The sequence below is a fragment of the Vicugna pacos genome, chromosome 15 (genome assembly GCF_048564905.1).
Source record: "Vicugna pacos chromosome 15, VicPac4, whole genome shotgun sequence".
Lineage (NCBI taxonomy): Eukaryota > Metazoa > Chordata > Mammalia > Artiodactyla > Camelidae > Vicugna > Vicugna pacos.
In genome coordinates, this window is record NC_133001.1 from 27,212,351 (window position 1) to 27,231,453 (window position 19,103).

The 19,103-nt window shown below is 45.2% G+C and overlaps 1 protein-coding gene across 2 annotated transcripts; it reads left to right on the forward strand.

Moving 5' to 3' along the window:
- The first annotated feature begins 68 nt into the window (after positions 1 to 68).
- On the forward strand, positions 69 to 9,934 carry MCFD2 (multiple coagulation factor deficiency 2, ER cargo receptor complex subunit). Of its 2 annotated transcripts, none has more exons than XM_006216439.4 (4): positions 69 to 174; positions 5,952 to 6,112; positions 6,962 to 7,121; positions 8,522 to 9,934. In XM_006216439.4, exons 2-4 carry the CDS (start codon positions 5,964 to 5,966, stop codon positions 8,648 to 8,650), a joined length of 438 nt encoding a protein of 145 aa, XP_006216501.1. In that variant the 5' UTR covers positions 69 to 174; positions 5,952 to 5,963; the 3' UTR covers positions 8,651 to 9,934. The 2 variants fall into 2 exon arrangements, with proteins under 2 accessions (XP_006216501.1, XP_031528456.1); XM_031672596.2 differs by having other exon boundaries at positions 100 to 219.
- The last annotated feature ends 9,169 nt before the right edge of the window (positions 9,935 to 19,103 follow it).

The following is a 19,103-nucleotide window of genomic DNA, read 5'->3' on the forward strand; positions in this document are numbered from 1 at the left end:
GAGCAGGGGCGGGGCTCCGCGGCGCCAATGGGCGGGCAGAAGGGAGCGCGCGTGCGCATAGCGGGTGGGGGGGGCGGGGCCGAGAAAAGGCCTTCTGAGGACGGGTGCTGGCGAGGCTCACGCCGGAGGGCTTTGCCTCTGGAGAAAGCTGTTTAGCGTCCCGTGGCAGCGAGGGTGAGTGAACCAGGGAGCAGCCGCGGTGGGCCTGCGGCCTGTGAGGTCTGTGACCCAACGTTGGAGGAGGGGGTCTGCGGGGTGGCATTCAGCGGGGTGGGATCCCGGAGTGCCTTCGTGGAGTTCGGGGCTTCGGGCTCAGGTTGGAGGCAGGAGCGGCCGGGGGAGGGGGGGGGGAGGCAGCAGCAGCCTTGGGAAGCTAGCCGACTAGCAGCCGAGCCTCTCTCCCTGGGCAAAAGCCGCAGGGATTTTAAAATGCGTGGTGGCCCCGGCCGGGACCGACCTCTGCCCTCTCGGAGGACCTGCGGCGGACCTGCTCACGGCCCTGAGCCCTTACTCTCCGTCTGCCGCTAGTACCCCGTCTCCCCTGGGGAGACAACAAACTCGTCCTGTCTGCCTGTGAGCCTGGCCAGGCTGTGCGGGGGCGGAGGCAGCTTGCATTGCCCTCTTGTATTCCCTGTCTGGGCATCCACCATCTACCCAGTTGCCCAAGCCAGAAACCTGGGCGTCGTTCTCACCCTCTGCACTCTTTACCCACTCACATCGAATCCATGACAAATCTCTCTTGGGTACACCCACTTCTCCACGCCCGGTCCCTCTGCTCTCGCTAGTTCAGGCCATCGTCATCTCTCTCCTGGACTATGTCAGTAGCCTCCGGACTGGTCACCTGTATCCCTTCCCCATCCTTTATAGTTTATGTATGGAAAGCCAGAGCGGTGATCTTGAAACACAAATCCGAACAGATCACCAGACCCCTCTCCCCATTGCCTTACTGCCCTTCCGTGGATTCCCATTGCTCATCCAAGTTCTTGAACAGGGCTTTACAAGGCCCTTCACGACCTCTCCTCTTTTTCCTTTACTCTAACTTGTCCATCACTATACTGTCTTCAATTATATTGAACCCTTTTTAGTTCCTGAATTCTACCAAGTTACTTCTAGGCTTAGGTGTTTGTTACATTATGTTTCCTCTGCCTGAGGTGCTATCCTTTAATTGCAAGAATAATCCTTCATGTGTTAAGACAGGGATGGGTTGGGGCTTTGTGATACCCGATAGTTGTCTTATTTACTCATCTCTCTTTTCCATGACGTGGTAATATGTGTGATAGCAGCCTCTCTGTCACAGTCCTAATCTCAGTACCAAGCTGTTCACGAAGAATTAGTTAAATGTATAAATGAAGTATGGCAGCTCCTTGGGCTCTCCAAATGAACAAATAGATGAAGTTATTAAGTGCTCGTTTTTTGAGAACCAGTTCTCAATCCCCAACCTGTGTAGAGGTTTCTTTGGGCTAGGAACTTGGTTCTTTTCTTGCCTTCAGTCCAGGACTACAGCTGTTTTAATTGGGGAAGTACCAGTCAGAGTTTTTCTTTGGCCTTGACTCCGAGTACAGGATGTCTGGATGTTGGTGAGCATGGCTACCTTGAGTTTGAATTCTTAACTGAGGGCCCCAGCATGAGAGAGAAGTTGCGAACAGCAGCTGTGATTTCTTTGGGAGGAAGGCTGGTTCCAAACTCTTGCATGATAGTAAGACTAAGGACACAATGAGAGGGAGGGTGGGCCAGGCCAAACCACTGGTGGGAGGGCTCCGAAGGGAAGTTATTTTTCTAGCTTAGGTCAGATCCTCTATGATAGGGAACAACATACCAAGGTGCCAGGACCCACCACCCTAATTCAGACATGAACGTGTGCTATGCCCAGGTCAGCTCAGTACTTGCCGACAAATTCAGTAGGCTAAAGGAGAGATGGAAAATGGGTTCCTGGCTCTCACAGGAGGAGGAAACGAGAAAAACAAAAGGAGAACAATATATGAGCATATGTTAAGGCTAAGTGAGTGTGAGAGACTGCAGACTGAGGTCAGAGGAGGAAACAGTTGGTCTTGGCAGGAAGAACCCCGAGATGACATTTGAATTGGGCCTGGGAGGAAGAGGGAGGACTGAGAGATGGAACCAGTGGGAGCAAATGCTCTGGGCCTGGAAGAGGCTGCTGGAGTGGTGAGGGAAGCCCTGCTAAGTCAGGGCACTGAGGGAGCCCACTGCTGACCCTGTTCTGTGCTTCCCTCCCAGGACGGACCGACGCTTCTCCTTGTGAAGGATCTCAAAGTGTGGGTTGTGTTCAGAAGTCTTTTTCAGAAATCTCTCTTCCTTTGGATTTTCTTCCAGCCTGGCCTTTATAATTTCTCAAAGGCCTGTGAGCCCAGAACTCCTGGGGCTTATCTGCCAAACTCTGTTGTGGCCTTGAGCTAAATAGTTGGAGTGCAGATGATGCAACTTGTGTTTTTGGCGGAAGGGAGTTGCTTATATTTCCTTTTCAATGTGAGCAGTTTAATTTGTTAGGTGGCAGTCAGATTCCCCATTCTCATTGTAGCACTCGTAGGGGGAAGTTTCTTTTCTGTGTTTGTACATTTAGCTTTTGTTGTCTTCTGATGGTTAGAAAACTGTGACAGCAAACAAAAATGGGGTAAGTCCAAAAAGGATGATCCTTGGCCTTTATCCTGCCTCTCTTGAAGAGGGGATAATTTGGAGCCAAAGTTACTGTATTGCCAGTCACTTGGTTGCTTTTTGATGTTATTTGAATAGAACCTCTTTCCTCTCCCTGCCCCTCTCCCCATCTGATATTCTAAGCATCCAACCACATAGTTACAGGAAATGGTGCCATGAGTCCAGTGACCACCTACCTCTACTATCTGATAAATATCTCCAAAAAATGTTTTATCCTCAATTACAATGACATCAAAACTTGGCAACATATCTGTGAAGGTGGTAATCCCCCTAGCCCCCAAGGACCATGGCACACAGGCTGAGAACCACCAGCCTCTGTGCCAGGCACTGTGCCCCATGCTGGGAATGTGGATCTGGTCCCCATGCCACAGAGCCCCGTCCAGCTGGGGGCACTAACAGGTAATCAGCAAGGTCAAGGATGCATGCAGAGCTGTTGTAAGTGATGGACAGGACCCTTCTGAGGGAAACACTTAGGAGCATATGGGAAGAATGCCTGAGCCAGACTGGGAACTGAAGAAGCCTTGCTGGGGAAGGAGACATTAACACATATGAATCTGAAAGGCTTGGTTGGAACTGGCTTCCCCTTCTGGTGCCTCCTGACCCAGAACTGTATGGAATGTGCTCAGAACAAGTCATTCTGCTCTGATCAGGGCAGTCTCTGCTGAGGGTAACTTGAGACCTTGTTTTCTGGTACCAGGTAGAGTGGCAGTGGCCTCATCAGAGTCTGGACACTTTTATTTAGTAAAATTGGAGTATAGTTTCTGGCTGTTCCTTAATTATTTTCTAGAGATGAGAGTTAATTGGGATGGCCTTTTTTATTCCATCCATATAGTACTGGAACAAAATTATGGCATGAATTGAAAATTAAGTAAATATTTGTAAAGAAAAAACATGTTTATAGTAGAAATTTTAGAAGTAATAGAGAAGTAAAGAGAAGAAAAATCAAAATCTCTCCTAATCTCATAATTCAGAAAATAATCTTTGTTAATAGCTTTTAATCATTGTTTTGTGTATGAGGAAGATACATACATTGTTTTGTTTACTATTGCAATGAATTATTCTTTACAGAATTTTGTAGCCTACTCTTTCTCTTGATATATACTGAAAATCTTTTTCTATTATTAACTATGATAGATTGCATTATGATGTCCCTATTCATTAGTAAGATTACTCATTTTTGAAAAAAAATTGATTAATTTTTATTGATGTATAGTCAGTTTACAATGTTGTGTCAATTTCTGATGTACAGCACAATGTTTCAGTCGTACATGTACGTACATATATTCCTTTTCATATTCTTTTTCATTATACATTACTATAAGATATTGAATATAGTTCCCTGTACTATACAATATAAACTTGTTGTTTATCTATTTTATATATAGTAGTTAGTACCTGCAAATCTCAAACTCCCAATTTATTCCTTCCCACCCTCTTTCCCTCCTGGTAACCATGTTTGTTCTCTGTGAGTCTGTTTCTGTTTTGTAAATAAGTTCATTTGTGTCTTTATTTTTTAGATTCCACATATAAGTGATATCATATGGTATTTTCCTTTCTCTTTCTGGCTTACTGCACTTAGAATTGTGATCTCCATGGCCATCCATGTTGCTGCAAATGGCATTATCTTGTTATTTTTCGTGGCTGAGTAGTATTCCAGTGTATGTATACACCACATCTTCTTTATCTAGTCATCTGTCGATGGACATTTAGGTTATTTCCATGTGTTGGCTGTTGTAACAGTGCTGCTTAGGTGCTCCTTTTTGCACCCTAGAAGTGACTGTTGTCTCCTTAGGGACGATACTGCTGACAGGTCAAGTGGGTTTGAGAAATTTTCTTAAACATTGTGGGGATGGCATTCTTCTGGGGTCCTACCCCGCAGAGCCTTTTGGGGTGGTGAGAGGGCCTGCAGCACCCATCCTCCTCAGCCCCAGAAACAGAGCCGAGATGGCGGCAGCTTCAGAACAGAGCACTACGAGGCGTATGCAAGGGTGTGACCAGTACCTCATGCTTTCTCACTGCTGTGGGTTTTGTGGCTGCCGTTGGCCCATTAGAAATGACTGGTCCTTGTTATCCAGGGAAGTGAATGTGTCAGTGAGGTCTTTTCTTTGTGTTGTGTGGAGGTCTCCTGGCTGTCTTCACCTTCCTTTTTGAGGTCAGTCTGTAAGCCCCTGGAAGGACCAGGACTTTCAGTTGAACAGGAGTTAATAAAGGCTTGCCTGCGCCCTGGTGGGGTATGGATGGGGACCAAGCACTCCTGCCTCGGGGAGCTTGCAGTGTAGCTGACCATGTCTTCTTGTTGACCACAATTCCAAGTCTGGCCAAACCCCGTGAGTACTTGATGGAACCTAATTTCTATGGAACTCTCCTCTCCAGGGCTCTTTCACTGCGGTTCAGTCACTTGCCTCTGTCACAGCCCCGGAAGATGGCCAAGGCAGGGATTAATGTCCTCTATTCCAAGTCCACTGCCGCAGGCCTTGATCTAACCTGCCTCATCTCTTTCCTCAACCCCTGTCTCTGGTCTTGCTCCATGAAATACCTTCCCCGCCACACTGCCAGATGAGCCATTCTGAAACCAAGCTCCTGTTCATGCAACCTCAGCAGCTCCCGTTTATCTCGGGAAACGTCAGCCCCCTTGGCCTAGTGTGCAAAGCCACATCCAGAACAGCCCAGTCAGCCTTTGCAGCCTGCTGCCCACTGTTCCATCTGCTTCAGACCCTCTAGGCTTCTGCCCGACTGGACCACTTGGAGTTTCTTTGCCACGTGTCTGCATGGACCCCTCTGCTCGCACCTCCCCTTAGTCCTTCAGTCTTGCACGTCCACTGCGCGCTCATCCACCCGGGCCAGCTGAGGTGTCCCCACCTTCTCTGATTTTCCCTTGCCCAAAGGAAATTTCTTTCTCTGACCCCTTAGAGGATTTTGTCTTTCTTTAGTACACCTCATTTTCCACCTTTATTAGTGTTCTTGGTAGGAGGTATTTCTCTCACCATACTGCAAGCTACTTGTAGGCAGAAATAATCTTCAAATCCCTGTAAACGCTCAGTGGGTTGCTTGGCATTCTGAAGGTGCTTCAGGAAATGTCTTGGACCTACTCGTTTGAGTGATGGAGACCTGGAGTGCCCAAGGTCACCCGCAGTCTGGTGGCAGAGCTGGCCTGGGCCCAGTCCTCCTCTTCTCCAGCCTCGTCCCTTCACCAGGGTCCCCAGGAGCAGACAGTGTCAAGCCTTGAGAGAACCTCAGCTCTGGTGTTCTCACCTTCATCTTCTGTGTTCCCCACCTCCCAGGTACCAGTGACCATGAGGGCTCTGCGGCTGCTCAGAACCTCCTTCCTGTGCTGCCTGCTCTGGGCCTTTTGTGCCCCAGGTGCCAGGGCTGAGGAGCCTGGGGCCAGCTTCTCCCACCCCGGCAGCGTGGGCCTGGATAAGAACACAGTGCACGACCAAGAGTACGTATCAGCCAGGGCTGTGGTCCAGCGGCCTCCCTGTCTGCAGCTTTTTCTTTCTGCTATTTGTATGACCTCTTGATATTTTTCAAGGATGGTATTTATTCCTTATCGTCATCTGTAAGTCAAGTATTCTTTTTTCATCATCATATCACAGATGGAGGATCTTGAGGCCCAAAAAGGGTAGGTGACTTGCCTGAATTCATTCTCTCTCTCTCTTTCATTATAGACAGACAGACAGACAGACAGACACACACACACACACACACACACGGCCAGTGGTAGTGGCAGAGTCCAGAACAGAGCTAAGTTTTCTTGCCTCTGACAAGACCTTTTTGTTCTTTTTATTGGTACATTCAAACATTGAATCATTTGTTGCAACTTTTGCCCTGGGTCAGTTAGCCTCACATATTATACTTTGTTATCCTTTCGTTTATTTATTTTTAGAGGAGGTACTGAGGATTGAACCCAGGACCTCATGCATGCTAAGCATGCACTCTACCACTTGAGCTGTACCCTCCCCTATACTTTGTTATCCTTGAATTGCTTTAAGAAAAAAAAATTTAATAGCTCCCCAAAGTGTTGTAACAACACTCTAATAATAAAAAGGAAGAAACACCCATAATTTTACCAGCAGAACAGATGAACTGTTTAATTTTTCTTCCCTGGTCCTTTCATGGCCTTGCCTTTATCTGTCATCTTTGAGTGTGGTCTGCCACTGTTTCTGTTTGTTTTTTGGGGGATGAATAAACTTTAAGATCTTGAACTTTGCAGAGTCCTTATAATTTGGTAAGGACTGGTATGATCCCAGCATAGCTGCCAAGTGGTCTGAGTCTCACTGTTGGTTTTTAGGCATATCATGGAGCATCTAGAAGGCGTCATCAACAAACCAGAGGCGGAGATGTCTCCACAAGAACTGCAGCTCCATTATTTCAAAATGCATGATTATGACGGCAATAATTTGCTTGACGGCCTAGAACTCTCTACAGCCATCACTCATGTCCATAAGGAGGTAGGTCAGGCAGCCGCTCAGTGGGCAGCGTCTTGGAAGGGCTTCCCTTTGGTAATTCAGTCCCCTATCCTGATGACTTCCTCTGTCTTGTGCAGCAATATTGCTGCTTCTCCTTCTTCTGCTCACCCTCTGCTCTGCCTCTTTTCCTGTTCAGCTGTCGTCACAAAGGGTGACCGGCTGAGGCAAAAGCCCCAGAGCCCTGTATCTTTAGCAAGTTTCTCAGGCATTTCTGTTGCACATCAGAGGATGAGGACCAGAACCTATAAGGCAGGCCACATTCAAAATGCAGAGCAGGGGAGAAGGGGTATCGTTTGAGAAGAATGGTGAATCAGAACCAAGGGATCGAGGAACTTGGTGATAATTGAGGGTTTGGGTGACCCTGTGCAGTGCTTGTAGTTTACAAAGCATTTTCCGGTAAGGTAGAGATCTCCTTTGATCTTTGCAACAGCCTGGGAGTAGGCTGGGACCGGCCTTGTTATTACCTTCATTTTAGAGGTGAGAAAACTGAAATCCAGATCTTACGTCTCCAAATCTGATGTCTGTCCCTCTCTGGCACACACAGCCTCGAGAGGGGAGGAGAGGCAAAACTGGGGAGGTGCATGTGTTCACTCTGGCCACCAGGAGAACCGATCTGAGTTTGCGTTGAAGGCGGTGGGGAGTGCAGACAGCTCTGGGCAGGAGGCAGGCATGACTAGCGTTTGCCGTGGGAGGCAGACTGATGGGTGCGAGGAGAGACTGGCATCAGGGAGAGGAACTGGGGTTTAGCAGCCCTGGTAGGCAAGGATGGCAGTGGCAATAGAGGAAAGGGGGCACGCGGAAGTGGCAGAAGAGGAATCAGCCAAGGACGTGAACAGCGTTAGCTCAGTGGTGGGCACCATGAGCCCTGCCACACCTGCTTCTGGAGCAGAAATGCCTTCACCTCTAAGAGCATAATGGGGTCTACTAGTCGGCAGTGCCTTCTTCCTCTTGTTCTGACCCTGAGATGTTGTTCAGCGTGGACTGTTTCCACTTCAGCAGAGCTGACCCAGGGAAGGCCTGGGCTGTGAGCTTTTCCTTAAGATGGGTTGTGGGTCCTTGAAATCTGTGAAGCTCAGAATTCTGTATAGGCCAGACTCAGCTTTCTGCAATGAACATGTATTACTTTTGTAATGAGAAAAGGATGAAAAGTAATTTTTAAAAGGAATGATCAAGGGCCTCCATTGATTACATCAGCCTTTTAAGTGGCAAATATCATTTCTAAATTGGGGTATTGTGAATTGACTCTGTATCTGATAGTTCGTGGATTCCTAGAGGTAGCCACATACTACATTTGAAGGAGTTTTGGGCATTTTGTTTTGGACATTAACCAAGTACTTCCAGTAAAAGGTGCAGCTCATCATTGTCAAATTTGTAACTTGTAGGAAGGGAGTGAACAGGGACAAATGAGCGAAGATGAACTGATCAAGTTAATAGATGGTGTTTTGAGAGACGACGACAAGAACGACGACGGATACATCGACTATGCCGAGTTTGCAAAGTCACTGCAGTAGGTGGGACTTGGCCACCTCCTGGTTACACGCGAATGTGACCCACTGTAATGTGACTGGACACTTCTGGTAATGCAAAATAACTCATTTCCAAAGCACTGCTGCGGTATTTTGGGAAAAATCTGTAGCAATTTGTTGACACTGGGGTGAGAAAGAGGAATCAAGAGAAATAAAAGAGGAAAAATGGGACATGGTGTGGTCCCCAAGAACTGTTAAATCTCTTATTCGACAAGGGCTTGATTAAAGAATCCTTTTGAGAATATTGGCTATTGGAGCTGAGCACTCAGGAACTTGACGGAAAGAGTACTTCCAGGCTCTTGGTTTTAATTCATGCTACTTGAAAAGTAAGATGAGCTTTGCCAACTGGACACACTTTTCAGTAACAGTGAAGGAGTGGAGTGAATGCCAAATGTTTCCCCTACTGGGTCCTGTTTCTTCAGGTCAACGTGGTCAGTAGCCTGTAAAGTGCTCTTGGCCTAAAGAATAACTTGCTCTGGGCACTTTGGAAATGACACACCACTGACCTAACTCATTAACCTTTTTCAGTTTTTCAATATCTTATAAAACTACTGCCACAATCTTAGACTTTCTTTCTTTCATGTCTCTTTCAACCTAGGAGAGACCTCAAATCTAAAAGTTGTTCTCTACTTCTAATCATTAGCAAACGTTTTAGCTTTCTAAATATTTATATTTAACTCTCGTTTCTAGGGTTTTGTTTTTGCAGTTTAGAAACTATTAGGAAATGTAAGGACTTTATCTCTTCTGCTTGATACAGCAGGGATGAACTAGTAGCCGGTCTAGCCTAAGTGAGAAGTGAAGAGATTCTTTACCAGGCACAGTGATCAACCTGATACACATTAGATTGAGAAGTGATGTTTAAATGACCTCATCTAGCCTGAATACGTGAATTCTTTTTGATCAGGAAAGATTAGAAAAAGAAGCCAAAAAACTCTTAACAGTGTGAATCTCAACAGTAATTGAAATGAGAAGCAGCAACAGGTTTATTGGCTGTGACGGAAAGGCTGCGATAAGAAACCTGAAATGATGGTTGAATGGGGAAAAAAAAAGCTGCATAAAATTTGCTGTAAGATATATAGAGACTTATTTTCTTTCTTAAAATATTCTTATAAGAAAACATATAAGTATTTGTAAAAATGGTTTCCTGTGGCAAGTATTTGTGCGATCAAAGCTGAATTGTAAACTATTCTTGTAATATCGAGTTATTTTGAAAGATTTATATAATGAATTCTGGATATATGACCAATAAAACTGAAGAAACAAAAGGAAGAGCAGTTGATATTGTCCACGGAGGCTGCTTCTCCTACCACACGAAGGGTTGGTTGGCTTAATGCAGATGTTTACATGTGCCTTCTCCATCCCAGGTGCTGTGACCTCCCCCAGCTCTACCCTGTTCCTCTCTGCAGGGGTAGATTCCCAGTATTCAAAGTCACTTCCTCCCTTTAGGCATCTTTTTTCGCTCTGAATGAAATCACTTTTTGGACCTTTCTTCTCCGGCCAAGTTCAGATTATGACGGCATTCTCCAGCTTAGGAAAATACGGTGTTTTCTCCTTGAGTCTGGTGACTATTTTTCCTTTGCCAGAAAATTTAATTAGATAGCGTTACTGAAAGCGTCCCAGGCCCAAGCAAAAAGCGCAGTCTCCTCTGGCTTTTTGGAAGTGACACTTTGTTCTGCCAGTTGCAAAGTGAGCAAGGGAAGAAATTCCCATTGCCTTCCTACCGACCCCCAGCCCTGCCCAAGACCCTATCTTGCGCTGACCCTTCTCATCCAGAGGAACTTAGATAACAAGTGAGAATGTTCTAGTTTGTGGTGTTAAAAATTACATTGTGGTGTCTCTGTGCCTAAAGCCTTTTCTATCTTTACTGTTATTTCCTGAGGAAACAATTACTGAGGTTTGACTAATTTTAAGCCATGGTAAGTACTGCTAAATTGCTATTCTCGGAAAGTTGGGCTAATTAATACTCATCACCATTGTATATAAAGAGCTGTTTCCTTTAGCTAGACCCATAGCATATCCCAACAAGTTTCCCTAAACCTAGAGCAACCAGACATCAGTGCTTTTTAATTTTTGTTCAGAATAGCACAATCCACACCAGTGTTATATATCTACCTACCATTTGTTCATTTGCTGATTTATTTCTTGGGTATTAGTTATGTGTTTGTCATCTAACCTCTCTGGTCTAGTTTTTGGATTTCAGTACCTCCTGGAAGAGAGGAAAAAGAGAAAAGCCTTTCATCGTAGGCCAGGCTTCTCTTGAAGATGCTGAGGGGAACACAGAAATATTTTTGCACAGCATCTCCAATAAAAATAAAAGCTAAATTACATTTCAACTTTAAGAGGGAATCCATTATATCAAGGACTCAACCAAATATCTAGCATTTCACCAGGGAATTAGCAGAAACCATTATGAGACATTATGTCTGAACTTTTTGGACATCAAAAAAAAAAAATACAGGACTTTTGCTTTTGGGAAAATGGAGTAGACACACTTCTCTATTCCTCCAACCAAGCACAACAAAACCCCAGGACATGAGGCACAAAACAAACATAGGAGACTCTGAACGGTGGAGAGAAAAAGGCAGACTGGACAGAAGCCTTGGGACCTAAGCAGCAACATGGTGGTGAGTTCCCTGTCTTTCTGGTTTTTTTGTTTGTTTGTCTTTTGCCTCATATATCCCAGACTTGGAGCTAAGGAAGCTGGCAACCCAGAAATGCCAGAAGGCACAGACATAAAAAAGCCCCAATGAAAACCTGCTCCCTAGCCAATGATGAAGAAAGGGGCAGCTTCACAAGGCAGAACACTTTTAGACAATAAGTACTCTACTCTAGCCAAACACCACTGGGAAAACTGTGGCCCTGCCAGCAGAGACTTCCGTCCTTGCCAGCCTGTAATGACGTGCCTCTCCTCCCTATATTTGAAGTGATGCCAGAGGAGGCCAAGTAGGGTGCTGGGACTTTCATTCTTCCCACCCCCTGGGCAGTACCAAGGCCACCCTCCTGCCCATAGGATCTGTGGAGAACACACAGGGAACCTGGATCTGGAGTGGATCTGGAGTTCCACCCTCACCTGAGTCCTCTTCCCCTTCCTTCTGGGTGTGTCAGAGGAGGCCTAGTGGAGGGTCAGGATTTTCCCCACTGCCTGGTGATAACAAGGCTACCCCCACCACAGTGTCAGTAGAGACCACGTGGTGAACCCAAACTCCCACCCCGACCTGACAGTAATGAGGAGCTACTGGACTTGTGTTTCAGTGGAGGCCAAGTGGGGAGTCTAGACTTCTATTCCACTTGTCAGTAACGTCAGCTGGAGTGATGTCATAGAAAACCAGATAAAATGAGCTTGAGTAAGATCCAGTTTTGGTGGGTGGGTATAGCTCAATGATAGAGTGTATGCTTAACATGCACGAGGTCCTGGGTTCAATCCCCAGTACCTCCAATAAATAAATAAATAATTGTTTAAAAATCCAGTCTCATTGCATAACAGGAAAATGTCCAGGTGTCAGTTTAAAAAAATCACTTATCATACCAAGAGATAAGATCTCAAACTGAAGGGAAGAAGCTGCTGATACTGAGGAAGCAGACGCTATCTGTCAAATATCTGTATTAGCTTTTAGGTAATTAGATGGTTTAAAACTATCTGACGAAGATTTTAAAGCAGTCGTGATAAAAAAATACTTCAAACAATCACAAACATGTATGGAATAAATTTTTAAAACCCAAGTCTCTGTGAAGAGATGGATATTATAAAGAAGAACCAAATGGAAATGTAGGAACTGGAAAATAAAATAACTGAAATAGAACCTCAGTGTATAGGCTCAGCAGCTGAATGGACAGGACAGAGGAAAGACTCAGCGAACTGGAAGATAGGGCAATCGATTTTTACCTAGTCTGACCATCAGAGAGAAGGTAGACTCAGGGACCCATGGGACTGTCACAAAAGATCCAACATTCCTCCTTTCATCAGAGTCCCAGAAGAAGAGGAAAAGAAGATTGGAGCAAAAAAAAAAAAAAATCCTCAAAGAAATATGGCTGAAAACCTTGGAGATTTGACAAAAGACACGAGTCTACCAATTCAAGAAGCTGAGTAAACCCCAAAGAGACTAAACCCAGAGAAACTACACCAAGACTCATCAGAGTCCAACTTCTGAGAACCAAAGACAAAGGAAAAAATCTTAAATGTAGCGAGACAGAAACACCTTACCTATAAAGGAAAAACAACTTGAAGAAAAGAACTTTTCTCATCAGAAACCATGGAAACCAGAAAGCGCAGGCACACAGTTTTCAAGTACCAAAGAAAAGAGCCCTCAGTCCAGAATCTTATGTCTAGTGAGAAGATCCTCTCTGAGTGATGGGGAAATCAAGATATTCTCAGACAAAGAAAAATAAAGAGACTTTGTCACCAGTAGATCTCTAAAAAAACAAACAAACAAACAAAATGGCTAAAGGAAGTTCTTTAAACACAAAGGAAACAATAAAAGAAGGAAACTTAGAACAGCAGGAAGGAAGAACATGGTAAATAAAACAGACTTTCCTTCTCTCAAATTTTCTAAATTATGTTGGAGCAGAGATTATAACAATCTGAGGTGGTTCTAAATGTTTGTAAAGGAAATATGTAAGGCAGTTATACTGCAAATGCAGGAGGGTAAGATAATGCAAAGGTGAGTTTTCTTTACTTCACTCGGACTGGGGAAATGATGAAAGTGAAGTGGTACAGCCACCCTGAAACACAATGTGGCAGTTTCTTAAAAACTAACACTGTAACGACCATATGATTCAGCAGTTGAATTCTTGGACATTTATGTTTGCATGAAAACCTGCCCATGAATGTTCACAGCGACTTTATTTGTAACAGGCAAAAAGTGGAAACAACTTAAAAGTCCCTCCACAGGTGACTAAAGAAGCTATAGCACGTCCATACCACGGGACCCTCCTCAGCAGCCAAAAGGAGCAAACTGTTGATACGGGCAGCAGCCTGGATCTCGTAATAGAGCATTATGCTGAGTGAAGAAAAGCCAGTCCCCAAGGGTTACACACTGCATGACTCCATTTATATAGGGTTCTGGAAATAACAAAATTACAGAAATGGAAAACAGATTTGTGGTTGCCAAGAATTAAGGAGGGGTTGGGAGCAGGAGAGGAGTGGGTGTGGCTGTACAAGGGCCACCAGAGGGACCCTTGTGGTAACAGGAATCAATATCCCTGTGGAGGTACTGCATTATAGTTTTGGAAGGTGCTACCATTGAGGGTAACGGGGTCAAGGGTACACAGTATCTCCCTATGATTTCTTACAACTCCGTGTGAATTATCTACAATTATCTCAAAATACAAAGTTTAATTTAAAAAAAAAAACGGTGTTGAAAGACATAGGCTTTTCAACACCACAATGGCAATTTTAAACTTAGGACCTTTGGGACTGTGTTAGAACAGGCCTGTTGCTTGGTGTTAGAGCCCGAGGGGCTGCCCTGGCAGTGCTCACAATTAGAGCCTTCTTTCAGAGACTCAGAGAATTTGCTTTGCTTTGCCAGAAATATTGCACTGGGCATTTTCTGTCCGTGAATGTTTAATTGCCTCCCACTGGGTGGCTGGGGAAGAACATACAGGTCATGCTTGCCAAGGCTAAGAGGCCCTGCTCCCCAGGGCGGGAGAGGGGGTGGTGAGGAAGTCCTTGCACTTCGGTGGAGGAGGTCTGTGGGGCTGGCCTAAGGGGCTGGGCTCCCACAGGACCCAAAAAAACTGAGTGTCCCTTCCCCCTGGCTGTGGGTACAGCCAAAGAGGAGTGGAGCGGGGATGTGGTGAATCTGAGAGGAGAGACCCAACAGGTGTCCACACTGAGATCTTGGGAAGAGACTTGGAGCCTCATGGATGTCAGGGAATCAGTTCAGGCAGTCGTACGGGTGTCATTCATGGGGCAGGCTCTGGCGCCCGTGAATAAATTCTATGAGCTCTGTGGGTTGTGAGATGGGAATGGGGTAACCATTTCTCCTCTAATACCCAGGAGTATAATTGCTCTTAAATTACTCACTGTTAATCAAGTTATAACCGAATATCCAAGTCGTATGAGAAGTTGCATGCTGTCCTGTGCTTGGGTTTTTTTTTTTTATTATTAATTCTTATTATTTACTGAAGTGTAATTGATTCGAAATAATGTATTTTTTTAAATGCCAGATAGATATGGTTTAAAGTAAGATTCCAGTCCCCATCAGTCTGCCTGCCTGCCCTCTGCTGGGGTCTGCTCCTCTTCTACATGGCATTGTTTTGGAGGGGTCCTAGGTTCCACAGACCTAAGTCTGTTTTCTCTTGTCCCCCAGACCACCACCCTGACTTGAGTGCCTGCCAGGGCTGGGCCTGGAAGGACCACTCAATCAGCGTTTATTGACTCTCTGCCCCTGATGACCCTTTGAATGTCTATTTTAAGATTCTGAGATTTTTTGTTACCTTCCCTATTGATCCCCTAAGGTCTCTTGACACAAAACTTGTCATTTGCATGTGCACCACTGGATGGCAGCAGTGTCTCACAGAATGTCCTTTCCTGGCTTTTGGTATCACATCCAAGGGCTGTTTATCTTTTGAGTCAGTTCTATTTTCTCTCCTGGAAAATTCAAGCTCGCTCCTCCTCCTCATTTCCCTCCACGTGAGTGGATTTCCCAGACAGAGTCATCACTGCATTATTTTGCTCCTCCAGTGGGAAGGTGGTGAGGAAGAGTGGAAGAGTGTGGGTGGGTGGGTAGACTGTCTAAGGTCATGTACAAAATGATCTGACAGGTCTGAATGGGAAATTCAATTCCTCCCGGCATTTACCGAGCACCTTCTATGTGTCAGACCTAATGCTACGCTTCACTTACAGGATACACTGTCCCTGTCACAGATGTGTGGTCAGGTACTGAGAATGAAGGGAAAGAGTAGCTGTGGTCTCTGGGGATGGAGAATGGTTTGGAGTTGCAGTGCGGAGCCAGTGCTGGTGTGAGTGGTGCTGCCCTAACTGGGCTGTTCACTCCACTTGGAAAATTTAAGTGACAACAGACTCTGATTGCAATGAAACTAAAATATGTGTGTGGATGAAGCCTTGAAGGTGACATGTAAACATGAAGTCAGTAGATGGATGCAACCGAAGAATGATGGTCGATATGAAATGTTCTCCATACAAACAACTCTGTCCCATTGCCATAATCTAATTTTTAAAATATAAAACACTAAAAAGCATACAATGGATGATGCTAGTAAGAAGTAGACCCTAAACTTGCCCCAGACCTATTACATACGCTATTCTTGGATGAACGGGGTTTGGTGACAGACCTCACCGTAGATTGTGTTCGAGTCACTGAACTTGACAGAAACACAGAACACTTCCATGTGGGGTCAGTGGCTTTGTTTGCTTCAAGGTGGCATAAAAGCCTTTTAATTTTCAAATCCAAGAGGCAGGCAGGTTGACATCAAATGCCTCTGCGTATTTCTGAGCGGCAGAGCTGAATCACACGGTCTTTTTAATTGGATGTGACTTGCCCTCCCTTCCACACGATCATTTACATGAGCAAGATGAAAGGCTGACTCCTCTTCAAATCCCCCTGTATCAAATGGCCACCAGAAACCACTTTCCAACACATACACACAAATACACAATAAAACCAACAATATCATTAAAAAAAAAGAGTAAGAATTTGAAGAGAATAAAACTGCTCAGACTGAACTACTTTGGGGAAAGGCAGTATTTTTTTAATTTTTTATTGAAGTGTGGTTGATTTATAGTGTTAGTTGCAGGTATACAGTGAAGCAATTCAGTCATACATATACAGATATACATTTTTTCTTTTCAGATTCTTTTCCATTACATATTATAAGAAACTGAATATCGTTCCCTATGCTATTACAGTAGGTCCTTATTGTTTATCTATTTTATATGTAGTAATGTGTGTCTGTTAATCCCAAACTCCTAATTTATCCCTCCCCCAGGGGAAAGGCTGTATTAACCTTTCCCCAAACAATGAAAGTGGTGACTTGATGGGACAAGGCGGTGGTGCTGCTGTGGACCCGGGAAACTCTGAATGGGCCAGAGCAGTGTATGAAATCTAGGCTCTATCAACCTCTGTGTCACTTTGTTCTTTTTTCCTAACACGAATGCCTTCTGAAGGGAGGAGGATGCAGCTCACCAGTAGAACACGTGCTTAGCATGCACGAGATCCTGGATTCAATCCCCAGTACTTCCATTAAAAAACAAACAACACCCCCGCCCCCCCCAAAAGACCCCAAAACAAATGCCTTCTGAAAGCTCTCCACCCTATGGCAGTTGAGTCAGGAGAAGAGGGATTCCTGCCCCCACCCCCTTCATCAGGACGGCTCTCCAGGGGAGCAAGTCCACCCCACAGGGTGCCGCGATGTGGGGATGGGGGCGGAAAGGCACGGGAATTGATGGGATGCAACCCTCATTGGGAAAATGGGGTAGCTCCAAAGAGCCAAACTCTGAGGGAAAGACTGGGGTTGGGGCAACTCTGTCAGCGCCCCACACTCTGGAGTCTACATCCTAACCTTAATCCTTAATGCTTGATTCCAGCAAGCCCTCCAGATGTTACCGAAGCTGAGAAAATCCTCCTGCCCTCATTTCTCCTCAAAAAGTCACAGAAGGCTGAAACCCTAACAGACACGAGAAAAGCTTGCTTTTAGAAATTTTCATCCTTTTGCAACATGAGCACTAAAGAGAACTCAAATTGGTTTATTTATCATCCAGCCTGGAGGGCAGCACTCTGCAATTCGGTACAGAGAGCATTTTGGAGCATCTCTCAGGAGCCAGTACTGAGTGGGGTCCAGCGTCTCAGACCTGGGGTTTAAACTCTAGTGAAGATTCCAGGAATTAGGTGGTCCCTCATAGCCTCAGTTACCTCCTCTGTAAAGTGTGGATAACCTGGTGCCTATTTCATAGGATTGCTGTGGAAACTAAATGTCAAATGTCTGGCACATTTACTGATAACTGTTCAATAACTTGTATATATCAATATGCTTGTAGGCATGGATTTATTCAATCAAATCTGTTGGATCTCTGAGGACAGAAAGAGGAGTGAGACCCAGTCTCAGCCCTCAAAGAACAGAATACTTAATGAGCTTCTGTGAAGCTGGGAGCTGTATGAATATATATATATATTATACATATATATATATATATATACATACATATATATATATATACACACCCACATATATTTCACTGATTCTAAAATGTACTTTTTCATATTTTCACATCTTTAATTTGACAACACTCTTTCTTGGTGGTGAATGAAAATGAAATAATGGTGTGGCTTACAATCAGTGAAATCTTAGAGTTGGTGAAAAACAGTAATAATTATAAAGACAGAGCCATCAGCTCAGGATCAATTACTGATCCAGTAATTCCAGTACAGGTGACCCAGGATGCTGTCTTCTCTCCTCGGTTATGTCAGCTCCCCGACTGCCTTTGGGGAATGGGAGTGGGAGGGGCCCTGGGTGACTGGACTCATCACCTTCTTGGCGGCTGAGCGGAGCAGTACCCAAACCCCAGTGCACAGATAGGTCCCGCCCCAGAGAAGGTAGTTGGGTCTGTGTAGGGGAACTTAGCCAGCTCGGTCCTTCCTTGGCCAGGGGATTCTTTGCCTGAGGGTAGCATCTTAGCTGTGGGCTCGGGAAAGGATCGTTACCAGTAAACGTCAGTTTGCTCCCAAATGCTGCTTGTCCAGGAGCCCACTGAAGCTGTCGCACGCTGGTTAGTGTGAAATCAGCCACGGTGGGGGCATTTACACCACAGCAATGGGAAAACCCTACCAACCAATGCTTTCCCCTCCTTGAGAGAATCAGTTTACCAGTACATCCTGTGACTTCTCCGTAGCTGGGTGACCTTGAGGGAGGATGTCATGGAAAAGCACTCTGACTGAGACTCTGTCTTTCCATCTGAAAGGGGATCATTGTATTTCTCACCTCATGGGGTTGTGGGGTAATAAGTAAGTTCATCAGAAAGCACCTAGCCCAGGGCCAGCCTCCATCAATTTGCAGTTTATTCTTTTACTTTAGAAGGTTTCTATAATGTCTTCTCCTTGGGAACTTGCCAGAGAGAGAATGGAATGACATGAACATTCTCCATGAGACAGTACAAGTCTTCATGTGGCTACTTAGCATTTAAACAGTGAGGATAATAGTAACGAAATTTACAGAACCTTTGATAGTTTGACTAACTGTATTTAAGGCGGCACAACCTCACGTGATAGACACTGCTATCCCCATTCTGCAGATGAGCAAACCAAGTCTCAGAGAAGTGACTTACTCTGTGTTACGTGGCTGGTAAGTAAGGCAGGAACCACAATTTTTGATGTATTTATTTTCTTCCCCATCTCATCACAACAAAGCTTGTGTGAAGAGCCCTGGTGGGGGTGGATAGTAGGTGGGGGGGGGTGGTAAAACACACTAAACGCCCAGGCCCTAC